This window comes from Entelurus aequoreus, linkage group LG10 (assembly GCF_033978785.1).
Source record: "Entelurus aequoreus isolate RoL-2023_Sb linkage group LG10, RoL_Eaeq_v1.1, whole genome shotgun sequence".
In the NCBI taxonomy this organism is placed as follows: Eukaryota; Metazoa; Chordata; class Actinopteri; order Syngnathiformes; family Syngnathidae; genus Entelurus; species Entelurus aequoreus.
In genome coordinates, this window is record NC_084740.1 from 54684958 (window position 1) to 54710884 (window position 25927).

The following is a 25927-nucleotide window of genomic DNA, read 5'->3' on the forward strand; positions in this document are numbered from 1 at the left end:
GGAGCGGATCACCACTCCAAGATGGCGGCCCCGTGTCTCGTTTGCGCCAGTAAGCAGTAGCGCTCGATGCTGCGTCTACTTATAAGATGTCTATGGTTATGACGTTAGCAGTGAGTTTACAGCCTCACTGATTTAACTACACAGCAAATAAAAGTTACTTAGCCAATAAACGTTAGCTTACATTCAAAACTTACCCTTCTTTGTGCAACTTCAAATGTCGAACGAAGTTGGAAGTTGTTGCGTCTCCGTCTGTAATATTCGAACTGCGTGATTTGCATACAGCAATTCGTTTTTTGTTGACCAAGTCGTAGTTTTTATACCCGAACGAAACCAACTTTGGTATAAATCTTTCTCACTGGCGCATTGTTTGACAACTCATGTTCATTGGTTGTCCTGCAATTTGATTGGCTGAATGCTGTGTGATGAAAACAATGTAGATCTAATTTGATTGGCTGTTGTACTGAGAGCACACACGCTGACACGCAGCACACACGCTGATAGACGGACACGTACAAAATGAAAGCTACGGAGCGCTCCCAAATAACTTTTTAAACTTTAGGTTTTGGGGAAAGTAGCAAGTCATGTCAAGTCAAAAGGCTCAAGTCCAAGTGAAGTCACAAGTCATTGATGTTAAAGTCTAAGTCGAGTTGCAAGTCTCTTTACATTTTGTCAAGTCGAGTCTAAAGTCATCAAATTCATGACTCGAGTCTGACTCGAGTCCAAGTCATGTGACTCGAGTCCACACCTCTGCTAAATCCTTTCTGCAAAAATATGGCAATATCGCGAAACGATCAAGTATGACACATAGAATAGATCTGCTATCCCCGTTTAGATAAAAAAAATTCATTTCAGTAGGCCTTTAAGCAGTAGAAGAAGAAAACAGACAACAACTGCTACACTTCCCGCAAACTGTGACGCTTTTCCGCCCTAAAACAGGAGGATTTGATTTCTAAAATAAGGAATTTTTCAAGACTGGACTTGCAATGACAGCAAGAATGTGACGATCGGTCACTTCATTTCTGTTTGTTTCCTTGTTTTTGTATTTACTTCCTATCAGTGCTCTTATTTTGGTTTCCACTTCCTGCTTGTTCTGCTGAGCACTGTTTGTTCACACACCTGCTGTTGATTGGCAACTGGTCCACACCTGCGGCCAATCAACATGTATCTTATTTATGCTTTGTTTGGAACCTTTGTATGCAAGACTGCTTCATTTTTCTGTTGAATGAGATTAAAACTCATCTTACCTCCTCTTCGCTCTCCTGGTTCCTGCATCTTGGGGTCACAAAAACGGCAGCCATGCGAGTACCGAACAAAGAAGTCATGAATACTGGGAGACCAACGCCAGAGCTGCCAGATTTGATTCAAAGGTGTGTGGTCCGAGGACAGAAAATAACGCCTTCAATTGGTGTACTGGAAAATAATAGCTTTGTGGCTGTGCTACAAAAAAAAACATCTTTATTGCTTTCCCTGCCTTTTTATCCTCAACGAGGGACCGTGTTTGGACCCAAATGGGATATACTGATCTGAAAAACCTGCCAAGAAGCCTCGAAAAACATTCAAGGTCAGATTTCTTTGAAAACGTTTGGAATATCACGCATGTATCTGGCTCTAAATGAACAAAGGAGACTAAATATCAGCATCCACAATGCCAATGTAAAGAAAAATCGTGAGATATTAAAATACATGATAAACACCACTTGCTTTTTGGGGGAACAGGAGCACTTATCTCAATTGAGAAAGAGAGACCTTTAAAACTCAAAGAAAAGAGAAAAAGGACAACAAAGTCATAGAGATCTTCGTCCAGAAGGAAAGGCGAGTGGACTTCATTTACAAGTAAAGGTGAGATATACTGTCTAGTTCAGAGGTCCCCAAACTACGACCCGCCAGCGTCCAAAATACGGCCCGCGGGAAGTGCCAAGTTATGATAAATGATAATAAATGATAAATGGGTTATACTTGTATAGCGCTTTTCTACCTTCAAGGTACTCAAAGCGCTTTGACAGTATTTCCACATTCACCCATTCACACACACATTCACACACTGATGGCGGGAGCTGCCATGCAAGGCGCTAACCAGCAGCCATCAGGAGCAAGGGTGAAGTGTCTTGCCCAAGGACACAACGGACGTGACTAGGATGGTAGAAGGTGGGGATTGAACCCCAGTAACCAGCAACCCTCCGATTGCTGGCACAGCCACTCTACCAACTTCGCCACGTTTTTAAAGTATTTTTTTAAATTATTATTTTTCAAAATCGGTCCTTTTTAATCCATTTTCCTCCACTTGTTACTCTCGGTGTCTCCTCGCTGCTCAGGCATATCATATTGTCTAAAAATGCATTTTTCCCATCAATAACGTGACATCATTGCGCTCTATTAGTGCGCAAGGAATATATATATATATATATATATATATATATATATATATATATATATATATATATATATATATATATATATATATATATATATATACACAAACCCCGTTTCCATATGAGTTGGGAAATTGTGTTAGATGTAAATATAAACGGAATACAATGATTTGCAAATCATTTTCAAGCCATATTCAGTTGAATATGCTACAAAGACAACATATTTGATGTTCAAACTGATAAACATTTTTTTTTTTGCAAATTATCATTAACTTTACAATTTGATGCCAGCAACACGTGACAAAGAAGTTGGGAAAGGTGGCAATAAATACTGATAAAGTTGAGGAATGCTCATCAAACACTTATTTGAAACATCCCACAGGTGAACAGGCAAATTGGGAACAGGTGGGTGCCATGATTGGGTATAAAAGTAGATTCCATGAAATGCTCAGTCATTCACAAACAAGGATGGGCCGAGGGTCACCACTTTGTCAACAAATGCGTGAGCAAATGGTTGAACAGTTTAAGAAAAAACTTTCTCAAGCAGCTATTGCAAGGAATTTAGGGATTTCACCATCTACGCTCCGTAATATCATCAAAGGGTTCAGAGAATCTGGAGAAATCACTGCACGTAAGCAGCTAAGCCCGTGACCTTCCATCCCTCAGGCTGTACTGCATCAACAAGCCACATCAGTGTGTAAAGGATATCACCACGTGGGCTCAGGAACACTTCAGAAACCCACTGTCAGTAACTACAGTTGGTCGCTACATCTGTAAGTGCAAGTTAAAACTCTCCTATGCAAGGCGAAAACTGTTTATCAACAACACCCAGAAACGCCGTCGGCTTCGCTGGGCCTGAGCTCATCTAAGATGGACTGATACAAAGTGGAAAAGTGTTCTGTGGTCTGACGAGTCCACATTTCAAATTGTTTTTGGAAACTGTGGACGTCGTGTCCTCCGGATCAAAGAGGAAAAGAACCATCCGGATTGTTATAGGGTCAAAGTGTAAAAGCCAGCATGTGTGATGGTATGGGGGTGTATTAGTGCCAAAGACATGGGTAACTTACACATCTGTGAAGGCGCCATTAATGCTGAAAGGTACATACAGCTTTTGGAGCAACATATGTTGCCATCCAAGCAACGTTACCATGGACGCCCCTGCTTATTTCAGCAAGACAATGCCAAGCCACGTGTTACATCAACGTGGCTTCATAGTAAAAGAGTGCGGGTACTAGACTGGCCTGCCTGTAGTCCAGACCTGTCTCCCATTGAAAATGTGTGAAGCCTAAAATAGCACAAGGGAGACCCCCGGACTGTTGAACAACTTAAGCTGTACATCAAGCAAGAATGGGAAAGAATTCCACCTGAGAAGCTTCAAAAATGTGTCTCCTCAGTTCCCAAACCTTTACTGAGTGTTGTTAAAAGGAAAGGTCATGTAACACAGTGGTGAACATGCCCTTTCCCAACTACTTTGGCACGTGTTGCAGCCATGAAATTCTAAGTTAATTATTATTTGCAAAAAAAAATAAGGTTTATGAGTTTGAACATCAAATATGTTGTCTTTGTAGTGCATTCAATTGAATATGGGTTGAAAAGGATTTGCAAATCATTGTATTCCGTTTATATTTACATCTAACACAATTTCCCAACTCATATGGAAACGGGGTTTGTATATATACTCGAGGTTTCTGTGGTTTATCCGTTATACAGTGCTCAATACCGGGGTGGAGCGGAATATATGTTAGGTCAGGAAAAAACACAGAGGCTATTTTATCCCTACAAGCCGGTTTCGCAGGTTTCTCTGCTACCCTGAAGAGCAGAGAAATATATATATATATATATATATATATATATATATATATATATATATATATATATATATATATATATATATATATATATATATATATATATACATATATATATATATATATATATATATATATATGTATATATATATATATATACACACAGCCCGGCCCTCGGCCAAATTGTTTTAACCCGATGCGGCCCCCAGTTCAAAAAGTTTGGGGACCCCTGGTCTAGTGTCTGCTCTGTAGTGCTGTGTTAATTGTGTGCTAAGTGTGTTGAAATGTTTTATTCAAGCATCATACTGAGTGCTAAGAAACTGACTAGTGAGTCAGTGTCTTAGCATCCTACTGTATGTTTGTAAATCTGACTAGTGGGTCAGTGCCTCCCCAACCTCAAACCTCACTCACGTCACTGGTGTGCAGGTCACACAAACGCTTGCAGAGCTTTATAAAGTCAACTTTTTCCCTCTGTTATCCAGAATCCAGGGAGATTTTGATGGCTGGCCTTTACTTAAAGGCCTACTGAAAGCCACTACTACCGACCACGCAGTCTGATAGTTTATATATCAATGATGAAATCTTAACATTGCAACACATGCCAAACTTATAAAGTGCCATTTTGAATTTCCCGCCAAACTTCCGGTTGAAAACGTCTATGTATGATGACGTATGCGCGTGACGTCAATCGTTGAAACGGGAAGTATGCGGACACATTGAATCCTATACAAAAAACACTGTTTTCATCTCAAAATTCCACAGTATTCTGGACATCTGTGTTGGTGAATCTTATGCAATTTGTTTGATGAACAATGAAGACTGCAAAGAAGAAAGTTGTAGGTGGGATCGGTGTATTAGCGGCTGGCTGCAGCAACACAACCAGGAGGACTGAGAGATGGATAGCAGACGCGCTAGCCGCCGAACTCACCTTCACTTCCTCCGTCACCGGGCCGCCAACCGCATCTGTGATCGGGTGAAGTCCTTCGTCGCACCGTTGATCGCTGGAACGCAGGTGAGCATGGGTGTTGATGAACAGATGAGGGCTGGTGTAGGTGGATAGCTAATGTTTTTAGCATAGCTCTGTGAGGTCCGGTTGCTAAGTTAGCTTCAATGGCGTCGTTAGCAACAGCATTGTTAAGCTTCGCCAGGCTGGAAAGCATTAACCGTGTAGTTACATGTCCATGGTTTAATAGTATTGTTGATTTTCTATTTATCCTTCCAGTCAGGGGTTTATTTCTTTTGTTTCTATATGCAGTTAAGCACGATGCTATCACGTAAGCTCCGTAGCTAAAGTGTTTCGCCGATGTATTGTCGTGGAGATAAAAGTCACTGTGAATGTCCATTTCGCGTTCTCGACTCTCATTTTCAAGAGTATATAGTATCCGAGGTGGTTTAAAATACAAATCCGTGATCCACAATAGAAAAAGGAGAGAGTGTGGAATCCAATGAGCCAGCTTGTACCTAAGTTACGGTCAGAGCGAAAAAAGATATGTCTTGCACTGCATTCTAGTCCTTCACTCTAACGTTCCTCATCCACGAATCTTTCATCCTGGCTCAAATTAATGGGGTAATCGTCGCTTTCTCGGTCCGAATCGCTCTCGCTGCTGGTGTAAACAATGGGGAAATGTGAGGAGCCTTTCAACCTGCGACGTCACGCTACTTCCGGTACAGGCAAGGCTTTTTTTTATCAGCGACCAAAAGTTGCAAACTTTATCATCGATGTTCTCTACTAAATCCTTTCAGCAAAAATATGGCAATATCACGAAATGATCAAGTATGACACATAGAATGCATCTGCTATCCCCGTTTAAATAAAAACATTTCATTTCAGTAGGCCTTTAATTGACCTACAGTGGCTCGTGTCAAAGCTGTTAAAATGCACTTTTTCTCCCTCAGTCCTTCTTTCATAAATTAGTCACATTTTAGACTTCATTTGGAATAAGACGACTCACAGGTTACCTAAAGAACCGTCGGGAGGATTAGCACTACCAAACTTCAGGTTTTACTACTGGGCTTTTTGATTGATTGATTGATTGAAACTTAGTAGATTGCACAGTACAGTACATATTCCGTACAATTGACCACTAAATGGTAACACCCCAATACGTTTTTCAACTTGTTTAAGTCGGGGTCCACGTTAATCAGCAGTGCAGTTGTCTGTGGCTTCATGTCAATATTTGCCTGTACTTTTTTCTAGTTGGTTATTTTTATTTTATTTGACACATTTGTGTGGGTTACTTGTTTGGGGGAGAAAAAAAAAACATTTAACATGTTTCATTGTATTTCTGGACTGTATACGTCAAAAATCCAATAAATGAATGTTTAAAAAAAATATGTACATCTCCCACGTCTGCGGCTGACTGACAGATCATTTGCAGAGTTACAGGCTGTGTTTTAAGATGCGTAGCGAAGCCTGTTTTCATTTCCTCCATGAATTGCTGGGTTCATCTAGCTAGATTTAGAAGCAACAGTCTATAGCAGGGGTCACCAACGCGGTGCCCGCGGGCACCAGGTAGCCCGTAAGGACCAGATGAGTCGCCCGCTGGCCTGTTCTAAAAATAGCTCAAATAGCAGCACTTACCAGTGAGCTGCCTCTATTTTTTAAATTGTATTTATTTACTAGCAAGCTGGTCTCGCTTTGCTCGACATTTTTAATTCTAAGAGAGACAAAACTCAAATAGAATTTGAAAATCCAAGAAAATATTTTAAAGACTTGGTCTTCACTTGTTTAAATAAATGCATACATTTTTTTACTTTGCTTCTTATAACTTTCAGAAAGACAATTTTAGAGAAAAAATACAACCTTAAAAATGATTTTAGGTTTTTTAAACACATATACTTTTTTACCTTTTAAATTCCTTCCAATTCTTTCCTGACAATTTAAATCAATGTTCAAGTATTTTTTTTATTTTATTGTAAAGAATAATTAAATTTTTTAAATTTAATTCTTCATTTTAGCTTCTGTTTTTTCGACGAAGAATATTTGTGAAATATTTCTTCAAACTTTTTATGATTAAAATTCAAAAAAAGTATTCTGGCAAATCTAGAAAATCTGTACAATCAAATTTAAATCTTATTTCAAAGTCTTTTGAATTTCTTTTAAAATTTTTGTTCTGGAAAATCTAGAAGAAATAATGATTTGTCTTTGTTAGAAATATAGCTTGGTCCAATTTGTTATACATTCTAACAAAGTGCAGATTGGATTTTAACCTATTTAAAACATGTCATCAAAATTCTAAAATGAATCTTAATCAGGAAAAATGACTAATGATGTTCCATAAATAATTTTTTAATTTTTTTCAAAAAGATTCGAATTAGCTAGTTTTTCTCTTCTTTTTTTCGGTTGAATTTTGAATTTTAAAGAGTCGAAATTGAAGATAAACTATGTTTCAAAATTTGATTGTCATTTTTTTTCGTGTTTTCTCCTCTTTTAAACCGTTCAATTATGTGTAAATATCATTCATTATTGATAATAACATAGAGTTAAAGGTAAATTGAGCAAATTGGCTATTTCTGGCAATTTATTTAAGTGTGTATCAAACTGGTAGCCCTTCGCATTAATCAGTACCCAAGAAGTAGCTCTTGGTTTCAAAAAGGTTGGTGACCCCTGCTCTATAGGGAGTGGGACACATATTAATGTTATAAAACATCATGGAAAAAGTCACTTTTGCATACAGGGTCCTTTAAGAAGCAATAATATGTTCTTAGGAGCAGATAAAAGAGGCCCAATCCCCTCTGGCACAAAGGTTGGTCACGTTTGGGTCCAGGGTAGGCGGGTTTATGCATGGGAAAACCTTGAAAGCCTCACAAAGGAGCATTTCCAATGTTTAAATTGTCTTTTAAGTCAAATATCCACCATAGTGAAACATTTCCCAACAAGATGGAGCGCCCCTCTTTCTATGGAGGGGGGGGGGGAGTCTTTAGTTCCTCAACCAAATTCCTCCCTCACAGACCCAGTGACCATTCACAACTTTTTTCCCACCACAGGGGTCCAGAATGGTGCGCTTCATGGCGTTTGTCACCATCCCAAAGGTTTGTATGGAGGTACAGAGGAAAAAAAAGGGGTGCGGGGGGTGGGGGGGTTACGGCCGTGCGGTTCCGCTTTTTTCCCTGTGTGAGATCCTCCCTGCCCCCACCTAAAATCAAATTATAATTCCAGACACAATCACGTTTGCTTTCAGTAGAAATAGCCTAGAAACAGGCTTTTTGTGTGCAAATTAAATACACTTATTGAGTCATTTTAGAGTCATTATGAAGCGCAAACAAAAGACCGTTTATGTTTGTATTTTTTCATGTGATTTGATTTCTCAAAGTCTGATTTTTTTTTATACAGATGATGGCAAAAAGTACGAAGACAACCATGCAACCAGAAAATGAATTTTCGGGCAAAATCTTTGACAAAATGTTGCCGCGTTTTTCCCCGTATATTGTGTCTTGACAGTCCGTTTGCCCGTGGACCGTTCCATGATCCCTCATGACAGTCTTTGTGCATTATTCTCCTTTTGTTTTGTAGAATTCCCCGTTTGATTGATTGAAACTTGTGTTAGTAGATTGCACAGTACAGTACATATTCCGTACAATTGACCACTAAATGGTAACACCCCAATAAGTTTTTCAACTTGTTTAAGTCGGGGTCCACTTACATCAATTCATGGTACAAATATATACTATCATCATAATACATTCATCACACAAGTTAATCATCAGAGTATATATCAGTGGTTCTTAACTTTGTTGGAGGTACCCAACCCCACCAGTTTCATATGCGCATTCACCCAACCCTTCTTTAGTGAAAAATAAAATGTTGGTTTTTTTTCAAATTCAAGACAAAGTTATATGTTTTTGGTAACACTTTAGTATGGGGAACATATTCTAAGTAACAAAGACTTCATTTAGAGTTATTTGGTTAGGGTTAGGGCCAGGGTTAGCGAGTTAGGGTTATAATAAGGCCATGCCGAATAAGTAATAAGTAATAAGTACTTAATAATGACTAGTTAAGAGCCAATATGTTACTAATTTGCATGTTAATAAGCAACTAATTAATGGTGAATATGTTCCCCATACTAAAGTGTTACCATGTTTTTTTACGGGTGCACAAAATGAAGCGTGCATGAACATCACCTTGTTCAAACAACAAAACCAACACAGTGCATAAACTCACAACAAATTACACACCTGCAAATCAGTCTGACTTCTGCTGTTGCCGTATCCGTAATACGCCGATAGGGAGAAGTTTTTATTTACACGATGAGTCGGTGTGTCTTGACCTCCGCCGAACCCCTGAGGCCGACTCACCGAACCCCTAGGGTTCCATCAAACCCAGGTTAAGAACCACTGGTATATACATTTAATTATTTACATTATTTACAATCCAGGGGGTGGGATGTGGAGGGGGTTGGGACGGGGGGTGGAGGGGGGGTTTGCTATCAGCATACTTCAGTCATCAACAATTGCATCATCAGAGAAATGGACATTGAAACAGTACAGCAAGTAGTGGACATAGTGAGCTCAGAAAGCATAAGAACAAGTATATACATTTGATTATTTACAATCCGGGGAGGTGGGATGTGAAAGGAAGTTTTTTAGTTTACGGTTGAAGTTGCCTTGAGGTGTTGTTTTAGTGCGGTTTTGAAGGAGGATAGAGATGCCCTTTCTTTTACACCTGTTGGGAGTGCATTCCACATTGATGTGGCATAGAAGGAGAATGAGTTAAGACCTTTGTTATATGGGAATCTGGGTTTAACGTGGTTAGTGGAGCTCCCCCTGGTGTTGTGGTTATGGCGGTCATTTACGTTAAGGAAGTAGTTTGACATGTACTTCGGTATCAGGGAGGTGTAGCGGATTTTATAGACTAGGCTCAGTGCAAGTTGTTTGACTCTGTCCTCCACCCTGAGCCAGCCCACTTTGGAGAAGTGGGTAGGAGTGAGGTGTGATCTGGGTAGCTAAATGTGTACCAACACATTTAGCTGAACTGCACCAATTTTGTCAAGAGGAGTGGTCAAAAATTCAAATACATGTCCCTTGGCAAGTTTCACTGCAATAAGATGCTTTTGGTAGCCATCCACAAGCTTCTGCTGGAATTTTTGACCACTCCTCTTGGCAAAATTGGTGCAGTTCAGCTAAATGTGTTGGTTTCCTGACATGGACTTGTTTCTTCAGCATTGTCCACACGTTTAAGTCAGGACTTTGGGAAGGCCATTCTAAAACCTTCATTCTAGCCTGATTTAGCCATTCCTTTACCACTTTTGACGTGGGTTTGGGGTCATCGTCCTGTTGGAACACCCAACTGCGCCCAAGACCCAACCTCCGGGCTGATGATTTTAGCTTGTCCTGAAGAATTTGGAGCTAATCCTCCTTTTTCTGTCAGAAAACCAACACATTTAGTCAAGAGGAGTGGTCAAAAATTCAAGCAGAAGCTTGTGGATGGCTACCAAAAGCGCCTTATTGCAGTGAAACTTGCCAAGGGACATAAATCCATCCATCCATTTTCTACTGCTTGTCCCTTTTGGGGTGGCGAGGGGCGCTGGAGCCTATCTCAGCTGCATTCGGGCGGAAGGCGGGGTACACCCTGGACAAGTCGCCACCTCATCGCAGGGCCAACACAACACAACAACATTCACACACTAGGGACCATTTAGTGTTGCCAATCAACCTATCTCCAGGTGCATGTTTTTGGAGGTGGGAGGGGCCTATCCCCAGGTGCATGTCTTTGGAGGTGGGAGGGGCCTATCCCCAGGTGCATGTCTTTGGAGGTGGGAGGAAGCTGGAGTACCCGGAGGGAACCCACGCAGTCACGGGGAGAACATGCAAACTCCACACAGAAAGATCCCGAGCCCGGGATTGAACTCAGGACTACTCAGGACCTTCGTATTGTGAGGCAGACGCACTAACCCCTGTGCCACCGTGCTGCCCGCCAAGGGACATGTAAGCAAATATTAACATTGCTGCATGTATACTTTTGACCCTCACATTTTCAGTAGACCCATAATAAATTCATAAAAGGAGCAAACTTCATGAATGTTTTTTTGTGACCAACAAGTATGTGCTCCAATCACAACATCACAAAAAAATAAGAAATGATTGTAAACTCATGACGGCCATGACATGATGTTCTTCACAAGTGTACGTAGACTTTTGATCGCGACTGTATGTCCTGCATAACAGAGTTATTCAACATGTGTAACTCTGACAAAAGAAAACCAAACAAATGTCCACTGCAGGGGACGCTGGTTCTCAGGAGGATGGATTTTAAAGCGGTGACAGTTTATACTCGGAAACAGATTAAGTTTCCTCTAGGAAGATTTTTGTTTTAGACTTAGAACACCTTGGAGTTTCAGAGACTGCTTTAGTCCTTGGAGAGCCACAACTTAAAATGCCAAAAACACATTTAACTGGGGCTGCATTTGCTGTCATCTGGCGACCTCTAGTGGCAATTATAACAAACATACCCTCACTGGTCACTTCATTGGGTACACCTGCACAGCACAAATGACAGAGCTAAATCACAAATGAGTGACAATGCTCTGTTTTGAGTGTTGACACAGGTGCAGGTGTACCTAATGTTGTGTCACTGTAGTGCACATATAGCACGGCGCCACTCCGAGTCCATTTTATTCTCTCATTTTATTGTTTCAACAAAGCGTGCCACTATTAGAATTCATCATGAAAGGGATATTCGGGATGGTCGCTCCACCTGTGTCATGACAAATGCAGGTAAAGCCACAGAAGTAAATACATCACATAGTGAACTTACATGAGGAGCTCCACAAAGCGAATGTTCTTGTTCAGACCCTCGATGGCCCTCATTTCTTCCTCGGCGAGTGAAAAGTCGAATATCTGTCACAGTGGGAGAAGTAGGAATAGAACACGACCACAAAAAGCATCCTCCGAAGCAGGTATTTTCAAACCGTGGTACGTGTAGCACTAGTGCGGGGGTCAGCAACCCGCGGCTCTAGAGCCACATGCGGCTCTTTAGCGGCGCCCTGGTGGCTCCATAGAGCAGGGGTCACCAACCTTTTTGAAACCAAGAGCTACTTCTTGAGTACTGATTAATGCGAAGGGCTACCAGTTTGATACACACTTAAATAAATTGCCAGAAATAGATAATTTGCTCAATTTACCTTTAACTCTATGTTATTATTAATAATTAATGATATTTACACTTAATTTAACGGTTTAAAAGAGGAGAAAACACGAAAAAAAATGACAATTAAATTTTGAAACATAGTCTACCTTCAATTTCGACTCTTTAAAATTCAAAATTCAACCGAAAAAAAGAAGAGAAAAACTAGCTAATTCGAATCTTTTTGAAAAAATGTAAAAAATGATTTATGGAACATCATTAGTAATTTTTCCTGATTAAGATTAATTTTAGAATTAACATGGGTTAAAATCCAATCTACACTTTGTTAGAATATATAACAAATTGGACCAATAGACAAATCATTATTTCTTCTAGATTTTCCAGAACAAAAATTTTAAAATGAATTCAAAAGACTTTGAAATAAGATTTAAATTTGATTCTACAGATTTTCTAGATTTGCCAGAATAATTTTTTTTGAATTGTAATCATAATAAGTTTGAAGAAATATTTCCCAAATATTCTTTGTCGAAAAAACAGAAGCTAAAATGAAGAATTAAATTAAAATGTATTTATTATTCTTTACAATAAAAAAAATAAATTTACTTGAACATTGATTTAAATTGTCAGGAAAGAAGAGGAAGGAATTTAAAAGGTAAAAAGGTATATGTGTTTAAAAATCCTAAAATCATTTTTAAGGTTGTATTTTTTCTCTAAAATTGTCTTTCTGAAAGTTATAAGAAGCAAAGTAAAAAAATTAATGAATTTATTTAAACAAGTGAAGACCAAGTCTTTCAAATATTTTCTTGGATTTTCAAATTCTATTTGAGTTTTGTCTCTCTTAGAATTAAAAATGTCGAGCAAAGCGAGACCAGCTTGCTAGTAAATAAATCAAATTTAAAAAATAGAGGCAGCTCACTGGTAAGTGCTGCTATTTGAGCTATTTTTAGAACAGGCCAGCGAGCTACTCATCTGGTCCTTACGGGCTACCTGGTGCCCGTGGGCACCGCGTTGGTGACCCCTGCCATAGAGCTTTTTCAAAAATGGGGGGAAAAATATGTTTTTTGTTGTAATATGGTTTCTGTAGGAGGACAAACACGACACAGACCTTCCTAATTGTTAGAAAGCCCACTGTTTGATATGTTTGTGTTTATGATTCACTGATGAGAGTTTTTGGCGAGCGTCGTTTTGTCCTACTAATTTCAGCGGCCCTTGAACTCACCATTGTGTGGACTGTGACTCAGCAGTTTGTTTACATGTACAACTTTATCCGACGCTGCCACAGAAAGACGTGTTTTATGCCAATCCGTCTTTGTCTCATTTTGTCCACCAAACGTTTTATACTGTGCATGAATCAAAGGTGAGCTTTGTTGATTTTATTGATGTGTTGACGTACTAATCAGGCATATTTGGTCAGTGCATGACTGCAAGCTAATCGATGCTGACATGCTATTTAGACTAGCTGTATGTACATATTGCATCATTATGCCTCGTTTGTAAGTATATTTGAGCTCATTTAATTTCCTTTACTTATGTCCTCTGTGTATTTAAATTATATTTGCATGTCTCATGACACATTATCTGTATATAATGTTGGCTGCATTTCTGATAGTTGCCATGTTGTTCCAGACCACAGCAAACGTTACCCAGCTTGCAAAGATTGTAATAAATCCATGAGAAAAAGACAGCCTGACATTTCCTTTAACTTGGACACACACATCTATACCTTTATGTTGGATCCACTATGGACTGGACTCTCACTATTATGTTGGATCCACTATGGACTGGACTTTCACTATTATGTTAGATCCACTATGGACTGGACTCTCACTATTATGTTGGATCCACTATGGACTGGACTTTCACTATTATGTTAGATCCACTATGGACTGGACTTTCACTATTATGTTAGATCCACTATGGACTGGACTCTCACACTATTATGTTAGATCCACTATGGACTGGACTCTCACACTATTATGTTAGATCCACTATGGACTGGACTCACACTATTATGTTAGATCCACTATGGACTGGACTCTCACACTATTATGTTAGATCCACTATGGACTGGACTCTCACACTATTATGTTAGATCCACTATGGACTGGACTATCACACTATTATGTTAGATCCACTATGGACTGGACTCACGCTATTATGTTAGATCCACTATGGACTGGACTCTCACACTATTATGTTAGATCCACTATGGACTGGACTCACACTATTATGTTAGATCCACTATGGACTGGACTCACACTATTATGTTAGATCCACTATGGACTGGACTCTCACACTATTATGTTAGATCCACTATGGACTGGACTCACGCTATTATGTTAGATCCACTATGGACTGGACTCACGCTATTATGTTAGATCCACTATGGACTGGACTCTCACACTATTATGTTAGATCCACTATGGACTGGACTCTCACTATTATGTTGGATCCACTATGGACTGGACTCTCACTATTATGTTGGATCCACTATGGACTGGACTTTCACTATTATGTTAGATCCACTATGGACTGGACTTTCACTATTATGTTAGATCCACTATGGACTGGACTCTCACACTATTATGTTAGATCCACTATGGACTGGACTCTCACACTATTATGTTAGATCCACTATGGACTGGACTCACACTATTATGTTAGATCCACTATGGACTGGACTCTCACACTATTATGTTAGATCCACTATGGACTGGACTCTCACACTATTATGTTAGATCCACTATGGACTGGACTCTCACTATTATGTTGGATCCACTATGGACTGGACTCTCACTATTATGTTGGATCCACTATGGACTGGACTTTCACTATTATGTTAGATCCACTATGGACTGGACTTTCACTATTATGTTAGATCCACTATGGACTGGACTCTCACACTATTATGTTAGATCCACTATGGACTGGACTCTCACACTATTATGTTAGATCCACTATGGACTGGACTCACACTATTATGTTAGATCCACTATGGACTGGACTCTCACACTATTATGTTAGATCCACTATGGACTGGACTCACACTATTATGTTAGATCCACTATGGACTGGACTCTCACTATTATGTTAGATCCACTATGGACCGGACTCTCACACTATTATGCTAGATCCACTCGACGTCCATTGCACCGGTTGCCCAGGGTGTGGTGAAGTTTGTCCTCTGCATTTGACCCATCACCCTTGTTCACCCGCTGGGAGGTGAAGGGAGCAGTGAGCAGCAGCGGTGGACGCGCCCGGGAATCATTTTTGGTGATTTAACCCCCAATTCCAAGCCTTGATGCTGAGTGCCAAGCAGGGAGGTAATGGCTCCCGTTTTTATCGTCTTTGGTATGACTCGGCCGGGGTTTGAACTCACGACCTACCCATCTCAGGGCGGACACTCTAACCACTAGGCCACTGAGTAGGTTAGATAGGCAAAATCTGATCCAAATACAAACCTGGAAGTTGTGTTGGATCCTCTGCGGACTGAAGCTTTTAGGAATGACCACCACACCTCTCTGCACGTTGAAGCGCAGCGCCACCTGAGCACTGCTCTTGTGGTACTTCCTGCCGATGGACACCAGCAGCTCGTCCTCCAGCATGGGAGGACACTTGACATTTACCCTAATGAGAAGGGTGAAGTATGTTATACACAAAATGTAGTAATAATCGGGAATGCGTGAGAAAGTGGAAAAGAAAGTGTTTTTTTTTTTACCACAAAGTTATTGCATAACCCGGGAGAAACCCAACCAATGCTCTCATAGTGGTAAGCCAACTGCACAGTCAGCATTACCCTAATAAGTTCAAGTTAAAGTACCAATGATTGTCACACCCACATGAGGTGTGGCGAAATTATTCTCTGCATTTGACCCATCACCCTTGATCACCCCCTGGGCGGTGAGGGGAGCAGTGAGCAGCAGCGGTGGTTAATGCATTTTAGGCAACAGGAAGTCAGGCACATTTGGCTTGATCATCATGGCGGACCAACGACACAACTGCCACATTTTTCATCCGATTCAAAGCGTTCCGACTTCAAACTGTTCAGCCTATTCGGGAATCGCGGGATTTCCCTTGAAAAATTCAAAAAATTCCCAGATTTCCCAGAATTCCAGGTTCTCCGGGACATTTTTCCCATTAAAAATGAATTGACCATTTTATCAAACTTCCACCATTTCCACATTTTTCAACCTATTCAAAGCATTCCACCTTCAACACATTCCCCCATTCTGGAAATTCAAACTATTCTTTTTCCAAGTTGAAAAATATTGCAGAAATTTCCAGAATTCCTGCTTTTCCAAAGGCCTATTGTCACCCTTTTTTCTGGCAACTACTCCTTCCACATTTGTCAACGGATTTCAACCGTTCCACCAACCAAACATTCCTCTTAATCGGGACAAAAAATGAAGTTGTTTTTTGAACTGGAAAAATTCCCGGTTTTCCCAAAATTCCAGGAATTCCGTAATACCATTTCTCAATTGAACATGTTACTACTTCAACATTTCTCAACCAATTTGAAAAATTCCAACACCGACCATTTCAACTCATTCAGAACATTCATGTTGTTTACCATTGTCAAAAAAATCCCGCTTTTCCCTAAATTCCCATTGAAATCAACGGGACTTTCTTCAAACTTCCACAACTGCCACATTTTTCGTCTGATTCAAACTGTTCAGCCTATTCGGGAATTGCGGGCTTTCCCTTGACATATTCCCAAAATTCCCCAAATTCCCAGATTTCCCAGATTCCAGTTTTTCCTGGACATTTTTCCCATTCAAAATGAACTGACCATTTTATCAAACTTTTACCATTTCCACATTTTTCAACCTATTCAAACCATTCCACCTTCAACACATTCCACCATTCTGGAAATTCAAACTATCATTTTTCCAAGTTAAAAAAAAATCCAGAATTTTCCAGAATTCCTGCTTTTCCAAAGCCCTATTTCCACCCTTTTTTATCTGGCGACTACTCCTTTCACATTTTTCTACGGATTTCAACCGTTCCACCGTCAAAACATTCCTCTTAATCGGGAAAAAAAACAAAGTTGTTTTTTTAACTGGAAAAATTCCCGGTTTTCCCAAAATTCCAGGAATTCCGTAATATAATTTCTCAATTCAACATGTTACTACTTACTAATCAATGGGACATTCTTCAAAGTTCCACAACTGCCACATTTTTCATCTAATTCAAACTGTACCAACTTCAAACTGTTCACCCTATTCAGGAATCGCGGGCTTTCCCTTGAAAAATTCCAAAAATTCCCAGATTTCCCAGAATTCCAGGTTTTCTGGGACATTTTTCCCATTCAAAATGAACTAACCGTTTTATCAAACTTCTACCATTTCTAACATTTTCAACCAATTCAAACCATTCCACCTTCAACACATTCCACCATTGTAGAAATTCAAACTATTCTTTTTCCAAGTTGAAAAAAATTCCAGAAATTTCCAGAATTCCTGCTTTTCCAAAGCCCTATTGTCACCCTTTTTTCTGGCGACTACTCCTTCCACATTTTTCATTTCAACCGTTCCACCGTCAAAACATTCCTCTTAATCGGGACAAAAAATGAAATTGTTTTTTGAACTGGAACAATTCCTGGTTTTCTTGAAATTCCAGGAATTCCCTAATACCATTTCTCAATTCAACATGTTACTACTTCAACATTTCTCCACCGATTAGAAAAATTCCAACACCAACCATTTCAACTCATTCAGAACATTCATGTTGTTTACCATTGTTAAAAAACATCCCGCTTTTCCCGAAATTCCCAATTTGTTTGGAAATTCCCATTGAAATCAACGGGACATTCTTCAAAGTTCCACAACTGCCACATTTTTCATCTGATTCAAACTGTTCAGCCTATTCAGGAATGGCGGGATTTCCCTTCAAAAATTACGAAAATTCCCAGATTTCCCAGAATTCCAGGTTTTCCGGGACATTTTTCCCATTCAAAATAAATTGACCATTTGATCAAACTTTTACCATTTCCACATTTTTCAACCGATTCAAACCATTCCACCCTCAACACATTCCACCATTCTGGAAATTCAAACTATAATTTTTCCAAGTTCAAAAAAATTCCAGAATTTTCCAGAATTCCTGCTTTTCCAAAGCCCTTTTTTCACCCTTTTTTCTGGCGACTACTCCTTCCACATTTGTCAATGGATTTCAACCGTTCCACCGTCAAAACATTCCTCTTAGTCGGGACAAAAAACGAAGTTGTTTTTTGAACTGGAAAAATTCCCAGTTTTCCTGAAATTCCAGGAATTCCGTAATACCATTTCTCAATTCAACATGTTACTACTTCAACATTTCTCCACCGATTAGAACAATTCCAACACCAACCATTTCAACTCATTCAGACCATTCATGTTGATTACCATCGTCAAAAAACATCCCGCTTTTCCCGAAATTCCCAATTTTTTTGGAAATTCCCCATTGAAATTCACATTGAAATCAATGGGACATTCTTCAAAGTTCCATAACTGCCACATTTTTCATCTGATTCAAACTGTTCCAACTTCAAAATATTCAGGCTGTTTGGGAATTGTGTGCTCTACTTCAACATTTCTAAAAAAAAAAAAAATCCAGGATTTCAGTTCAACTTCAGCAATAGAGCATTCACATGCAATTCCTTTAGGAATTGCCTCATCTAGTTAGGTTGTTGTTTTTCATGAACACCATTGTTTTCTGAGTCATTTCACTTCATGGAACCTTTTCTAACATTCCATCCTACAAAACAATAAAAGTATGCACTGTGATTTGTGCTGATATCGTATCAGCCTAATATTATTATTGGCCAATAATCAAGGCTCCACTATCAGTATCGTATCGGGAAAACAAAGCAGTGACATAACTACACCAAATAATGTACTCTTTTCTTGAATTCTATGCAAAACAAAGCATTGGTATGATATAAATTGCAGTTCTTTGAATGGCAAAAATATAAGACGTCTCTCCACATACCAGGATTCATCTCTGGAGGAGCCGAGGGGACAATAGCCAACAATGACAATCTCATTCTGACGACAATAGTCCAAAAGTTTGGTCTGCGTGAAATATGGATGACATTCCACCTGAGCAAGAAAACACAAAGTAACACACGTTTTGTCATGTACAGTGGTGGTCAAAAGTGTACGTACACTTGTAAAGAACATCATGTCATGGCTGTCTTGACTTTCCAATCATTTCTTATTTTTTTGTGATAGAGTGATTGGAGCACATACACTACCGTTCAAAAGTTTGGGGTCACCCAAACAATTTTGTGGAATAGCCTTCATTTCTAAGAACAAGAATAGACTGTCGAGTTTCAGATGAAAGTTCTCTTTTTCTGGCCATTTTGAGCGTTTAATTGACCCCACAAATGTGATGCTCCAGAAACTCAATCTGCTCAAAGGAAGGTCAGTTTTGTAGCTTCTGTAATGAGCTAAACTGTTTTCAGATGTGTGAACATGATTGCACAAGGGTTTTCTAATCATCAATTAGCCTTCTGAGCCAATGAGCAAACACATTGTACCATTAGAACACTGGAGTGATAGTTGCTGGAAATGGGCCTCTATACACCTATTTGGATATTGCACCAAAAACCAGACATTTGCAGCTAGAATAGTCATTTACCACATTAGCAATGTATAGAGTGTATTTCTTTCAAGTTAAGACTAGTTTACAGTTATCTTCATTGAAAAGTACAGTGCTTTTCCTTCAAAAATAAGGACATTTCAATGTGACCCCAAACTTTTGAACGGTAGTGTACTTGTTGGTCACAAAAAACATTCATTAAGTTTGCTTCATTTATGAATTTATTATGGGTCTACTGAAAATGTGAGGGTCAAAAGTATACATACAGCAATGTTAATATTTGCTTACATGTCCCTTGGCAAGTTTACCTGCAATAAGGCGCTTTTGGTAGCCATTCACAAGCTTCGGCTGGAATTTTTGACCACTAAATTGCTGCAGTTCAGCTAAATGTGTTGCTTTTCTGACATGGACTTGTTTCTTCAGCATTGTCCACACCTTTAAGTCAGGACTTTGGGAAGGCCATTCTAAAACCTTCATTCTAGCCCGATTTAGCCATTCCTTTACCACTTTTGAGGTGTGTTTGGGGTCATTGTCCTGTTGGAACACCCAACTGCGCCCAAGACCCAACCTCCGGGCTGATGATTTTAGCTTGTCCTGAAGAATTTGGAGCTAATCCTCCTTTTTCATTGTCCCATTCAAAGCAGCAGTTCCATTGGCAGCAAAACAGGCCCAGAGCATAATACTACCACCACCATGCTTGACGGTAGGCATGGTGTTCCTGGAGTTAAAGGCCTCACCTTTTCTCCTCCTAACATATTGCTGGGTATTGTGGCCAAACAGCTCACTTTTTGTTTCATCTGAACACAGAACTTTCCTCTAGAAGGTCTTATCTTTGTCCATGTGTGTCATGTCTGTTGATCATGTTTTTGTTTCGTTATGTTCTGCTTGGTTTTTGGACACTTTTTAGTTCCTGCTTTCACTCCCTCGCCTTGTCACCATGACTACTCATTAGTTTCACCTGTCTCACATTTTGCACTCGCGCACCTGTCACAAATCATGTCTGTATTATTTAAGCCCATTGTTGCCAGGAAGTCAGTCTGGCGACATTAACTCTGTTACCCTTGCTACTGTGGACTTCTGCTACCCATGTACCCATGCTACCATAGTTCATGCTGATCGTTTCATGTCACAGGAAGTGTTTTTGTTTCTTGCCCATAGTCTGCCTAAGTGCTAGTTTTTGTTTCATTAGTCAAGTTTGTTCTCCGCCATTGTGCGCGCCTTTTGTTTGCTCCCTTTTTTTGTAGTTTGTTAGTGTTAAAATTAATATGTATCTACCTTCACGCCATGTCCAGTCCAACTTTACTTGCATCTCGGGAAAACAAACATCCCATAGTCCACTTCATGACAATGTGATGTCTTTTTTGTTACTTTGTCATTGGAAAAAAGGTGAAAAGATTGGTAAAAAGATCGAACCGAATCCTCTAAGCCAGGGTTCGGCAACCTTCAGCATACAAAGAGCCGTTTGAGCCTATTTCCTTTAGCCATTCCTTTACCACTTTTGAGGTGTGTTTGGAGTCATTGTCCTGTTGGAACACCCAACTGCGCCCAAGATCCAACCTCCGGACTGATGATTTTAGCTCGTCCTGAAGAATTTGGAGGTAATCCTCCTTTTTCATTGTCCCATTTACTCTCTGTAAAGCACCAGTTCCATTGGCAGCAAAAGAGGCCCAGAGCATAATACTACCACCAAATTCTTCAGGACAAACTAAAATCCTCAGCCCGGAGGTTGGGTCTTGGGCGCAGTTGGGTGTTCCAACAGGACAATGACCCCAAACACACGTCAAAAGTGGTAAAGGAATGGCTAAATCAGGCTAGAATGAAGGTTTTAGAATGGCCTTCCCAAAGTCCTGACTTAAAGGTGTGGACAATGCTGAAGAAACAAGTCCATGTCAGAAAACTAACACATTTAGCTGAACTGCACCAATTTTGTGGTTAAAAATTCAAGCAGAAGCTTGTGGATGGCTACCAAAAGCGCCTTATTGCAGGTAGACCAACAAGTATGTGCTCCAATCACTACATCACAAAAACATAACAGTTGTAGAAATGATTGGAAACTCAAGCCAGCCATGACATGATGTTCTTTACAAGTGTACGTACACTTTTGACCAGGATTGTATGCAACACTGACTACTCTACATAATCGTGCCTGAGTAGGTAGCAGTGTTAGCTACCTGGTTGGACACGGGCTTGTGTTTCAGTCCTGGTTTGTTGAGAAGCAGCTCAAGTTGTCTGCGGTTAAAGTTGGACACTCCCAGAGACTTGACCAGACCTGCGTCGACACACGCCTCTAAAGCCTGCAGGACACAGTAGACAAATAATGTCCATCCAGAGGAAACCTTCATCAACAATTCACTCAGATTGACTGGAAACTGCAGACTCCGAGTGCGTCATCTACAGAAGCCACAAGATGGCAATAACTACATTTGCAGTATCAGGCGTGCTTACCATCCAGCAGCTTTATCTACCTCTGTATGCACTTTAAAGTGTTTGTTGTGCTCCTCAGATGTCGGAGTGAAAATAACGCATGTTACAATTGTTTTTTTTACAATTAACTCATCAGGGCTATTAATGCTGACTGAGCAGTTTTCTCCGGAAATGACATTGTCGGATTTGTTGCTGGTGTGTACTTTTCATTTCAATAAAATGATCATGTGGTCAGAGAGAGACACTTTTTCCTTTCCACGTTTTCACACCCTCCAAATAATTGGAAAAGTAAAAATTACATTTCGGAAATAACAGCCTCTCGCCAATTGTCGCCTTTTTCCAATTTACCTACCACCCTTTTTTATAGTTTGGGTCAATTAACTTACAGCTTTTAGCGCGGTGGTCACCAGCCTTTTCAAACCCAAGATCCTGGTCTCAGCCAAAAACCAAATCAAGATCTACCCGTGTCTCAGCTATGTCTCATACATTTTTTAAAGACAAAGCTTTGTGTTATTGGCTGATTTCAACATTTTGGCTTTATCTTATTGTGCTTCTTGCTGTTTTCAACAATTTTTGTTGTTTTTTGTAATGTGCCTAATAGGGCCAATGACAATTGAGTCACGGGCCACAAATGGCCCCTTTGCTTGTACCAGACTCTCGCTAATTTTCATCTGTACACTGCAAAAAGTCAGTGTTCAAAAACAAGAAAAAAAAAATACAAAAATGAGGGGTATTTTATTTGAACTGAGCAAAATGATCTGCCCATAAAACACGAAAATTTGGCTTGTCAAGACTTTCCAAAACAAGTATAATTAGCTAACCTCAATGAACCCAAAAATACCTTAAAAAGAGTATATTCTCACTAATAACAAGTGCACTTTTCTTGGTAGAAAAAACTATATGAGACATTTTTGCTAGTGCCATTATCTTGACATAATGATATGCGCTCGGCATTACATTTCTTGAAACCAGCAAACTTATACTAAAAACTAATTTATTGTTCTTAATGAAAAGGCAACAAGGCAAGCGCTTGTTACTCTCGGGGTCTCCTAGCCGCTCAGGCAAATCATATTGTCTAAAAATGCATTTTTCCATGGATAACATGACATCATCGCGCCAAGTGCGTGCTCTTTCAGTCAGTGCGCAAGGAATATATATATATATATATATATATATATATATATATATATATATATATATATATATATATATATATATATATATATATATATATATATATATATATATATATATATATATATATATATATTTACAGCCTGGCCCCGGGCCAAATTGTTTTTTATTGTAATTCTGAAGAATTTATCTGAACGTGCATGAACTATTTCTGTTCAAAATAGTTAGAAATGTCACATGTTAAATGTTGAAATATTAACTGTCAGTTTACTGTACTGTGCCAACTGTACTACAATATGAGTATGTATTTTCTATTGTTTCATTGAAAATAAAACAGCAAAGTCCATTTGGCTGTCATCTGTTTTAATTATGAGACACAATTGTGTCAACGTCATGATTTTTTATTCATGCTTGTAATAAGAAATGTTTACTTTGAAAAAGTCGTTTTATACTTGTGAGTGTTGATGACACAGCTTTGCAACAGTTGATATTCTAGTTTCAAGCATGTTTTACTCAATATAGCTCATCAAATCTCAGCAACAAGCTGTAATATCTTACTGAGATCATTTAGGACCAAAACACTTAAAACAAGTAAAACACTCTAACATAAAATCTGCTTAGTGAGAAGAATGATCTTATCAGACAGAAAATAAGCAAATATCACCCTTATTTGACATATTTAATCTTACTTAGATTTCAGTTTTTGCAGTGTAGTCCTAAGGTGGAGGTGTCAAAGTGCATGATGTATACAGTGCAAGTTAATACACCATTCAAATGCATCATCTAAATATCATACATATACACATACATAAATACTGATATTATCTAAAAAAAAAAAAAAAGCACCACTCAACACACTACTAACATTTGGATGTTGTGCAACATTCATCGGGCATACAGTTCAAGTCTATCACATATCAAAATCCCAATAATTAACTTAAAGGCCGACTGAAAGCCACTACTAGCGACCACGCGGTCTGATAGTTTATATATCAATGATGAAATCTTAACATTGCAACACATGCCAATACGGCCGGGTTAACTTATAAAGTGACATTTTAAATTTCCCGGGAAACTTCCGGTTGGAAACGTCTATGTATGATGACGTATGCGCGTGACGTCAATGGTTGAAACGGAAGTATTGGTACCCCATTGAATCCAATACAAAAAAGCTCTGTTTTCATCTCAAAATTCCACAGTATTCTGGACATCTGTGTTGGTGAATCTTTTGCAATTTGTTTAATGAACAATGAAGACAGCGAAGAAGAAAGTTGTAGGTTTCTGGCTACAGCAACACAACCAGGAGGACTTTGAGATGGATAGCAGACACGCTAGCCGCCGACCTCACCTTGACTTCCTCCGTCTCCGGGCCGCCGACCGCATCTATGATCGTGTGAAGTCCTTCGTCGCTCCGTCGATCGCTGGAACGCAGGTGAGCACGGGTGTTGATGAGCAGATGAGGGCTGGCTGGCGTAGGTGGAGAGCTAATGTTTTTAGCATAGCTCTGTCGAGGTCCCGTAGCTAAGTTAGCTTCAATGGCGTCGTTAGCAACAGCATTGTTAAGCTTCGCCCGGCTGGAAAGCATTAACCGTGTAGTTACATGTCCGTGGTTTAATAGTATTGTTGATCTTCTGTCTATCCTTCCAGTCAGAGGTTTATTTCTTTTGTTTCTATCTGCATTTAAGCTTGATGCTATCACGTTAGCTCCGTAGCTAAAGAGCTTCGCCGATGTATTGTCGTGGAGATAAAAGTCACTGTGAATGTCCATTTCGCGTTCTCGACTCTCATTTTCAAGAGGATATAGTATCCGAGGTGGTTTAAAATACAAATCCGTGATCCACAATAGAAAAAGGAGAAAGTGTGGAATCCAATGAACAAGCTTGTACCTAAGTTACGGTCAGAGCGAAAAAAGATACGTCCTGCACTGCACTCTAGTCCTTCACTCTCACGTTCCTCATCCACTAATCTTTCATCCTGGCTCAAATTAATGGGGTAATCGTCGCTTTCTCGGTCCGAATCGCTCTCGCTGCTGGTGTAAACAATGGGGAAATGTGAGGAGCCTTTCAACCTGTGACGTCACGCTACTTCCGGTACAGGCAAGGCTTTTTTTTATCAGCGACCAAAACTTTATCGTCGATGTTCTCTACTAAATCCTTTCAGCAAAAATATGGCAATATCGCGAAATGATCAAGTATGACACATAGAATGGATCTGCTATCTCCGTTTAAATAAAACAATTTCATTTCAGTAGGCCTTTAAATCACAAATGCGCTCTTTTTCTTCTCACACCTCCTCCTCGATCCACATCTTTTGCAATCAAGCAAAATGAGACAAAAATGGCAAAGGGTAAAAAAACCTACAATCTGATAGAATTCACTTTTCTGCAGAACTTTGTTGTGAAAACCTACTTCAACGTCTATCCTCAACACCCGCCTTTCAAATTGGTTGCTCTGGAAACAAGCCCCGCCCACACTGCTCAGTTCCTTGTCTGCGGGGAACTGCTGTGTCGTAGATTACTGCAATCTAAA

General features: G+C 39.5%; 1 protein-coding gene across 1 annotated transcript in view; it reads right to left on the bottom strand.

The window, feature by feature from the left end:
- Positions 1 to 11781: 11781 nt before the first annotated feature.
- Positions 11782 to 25927, bottom strand: part of LOC133658808 (aldo-keto reductase family 1 member D1-like) — an 18496-nt gene continuing 4350 nt past the window's right edge. The window contains exons 5-9 of the mRNA XM_062061226.1: positions 22013 to 22135; positions 19230 to 19339; positions 15722 to 15887; positions 11931 to 12013; positions 11782 to 11870 (exon numbers count right to left, since the gene is read on the bottom strand). Coding sequence (XP_061917210.1) covers positions 11828 to 11870; positions 11931 to 12013; positions 15722 to 15887; positions 19230 to 19339; positions 22013 to 22135 — 525 coding nt within the window. The 3' untranslated portion in view covers positions 11782 to 11827. The remainder of the gene's footprint in view (positions 11871 to 11930; positions 12014 to 15721; positions 15888 to 19229; positions 19340 to 22012; positions 22136 to 25927) is intronic.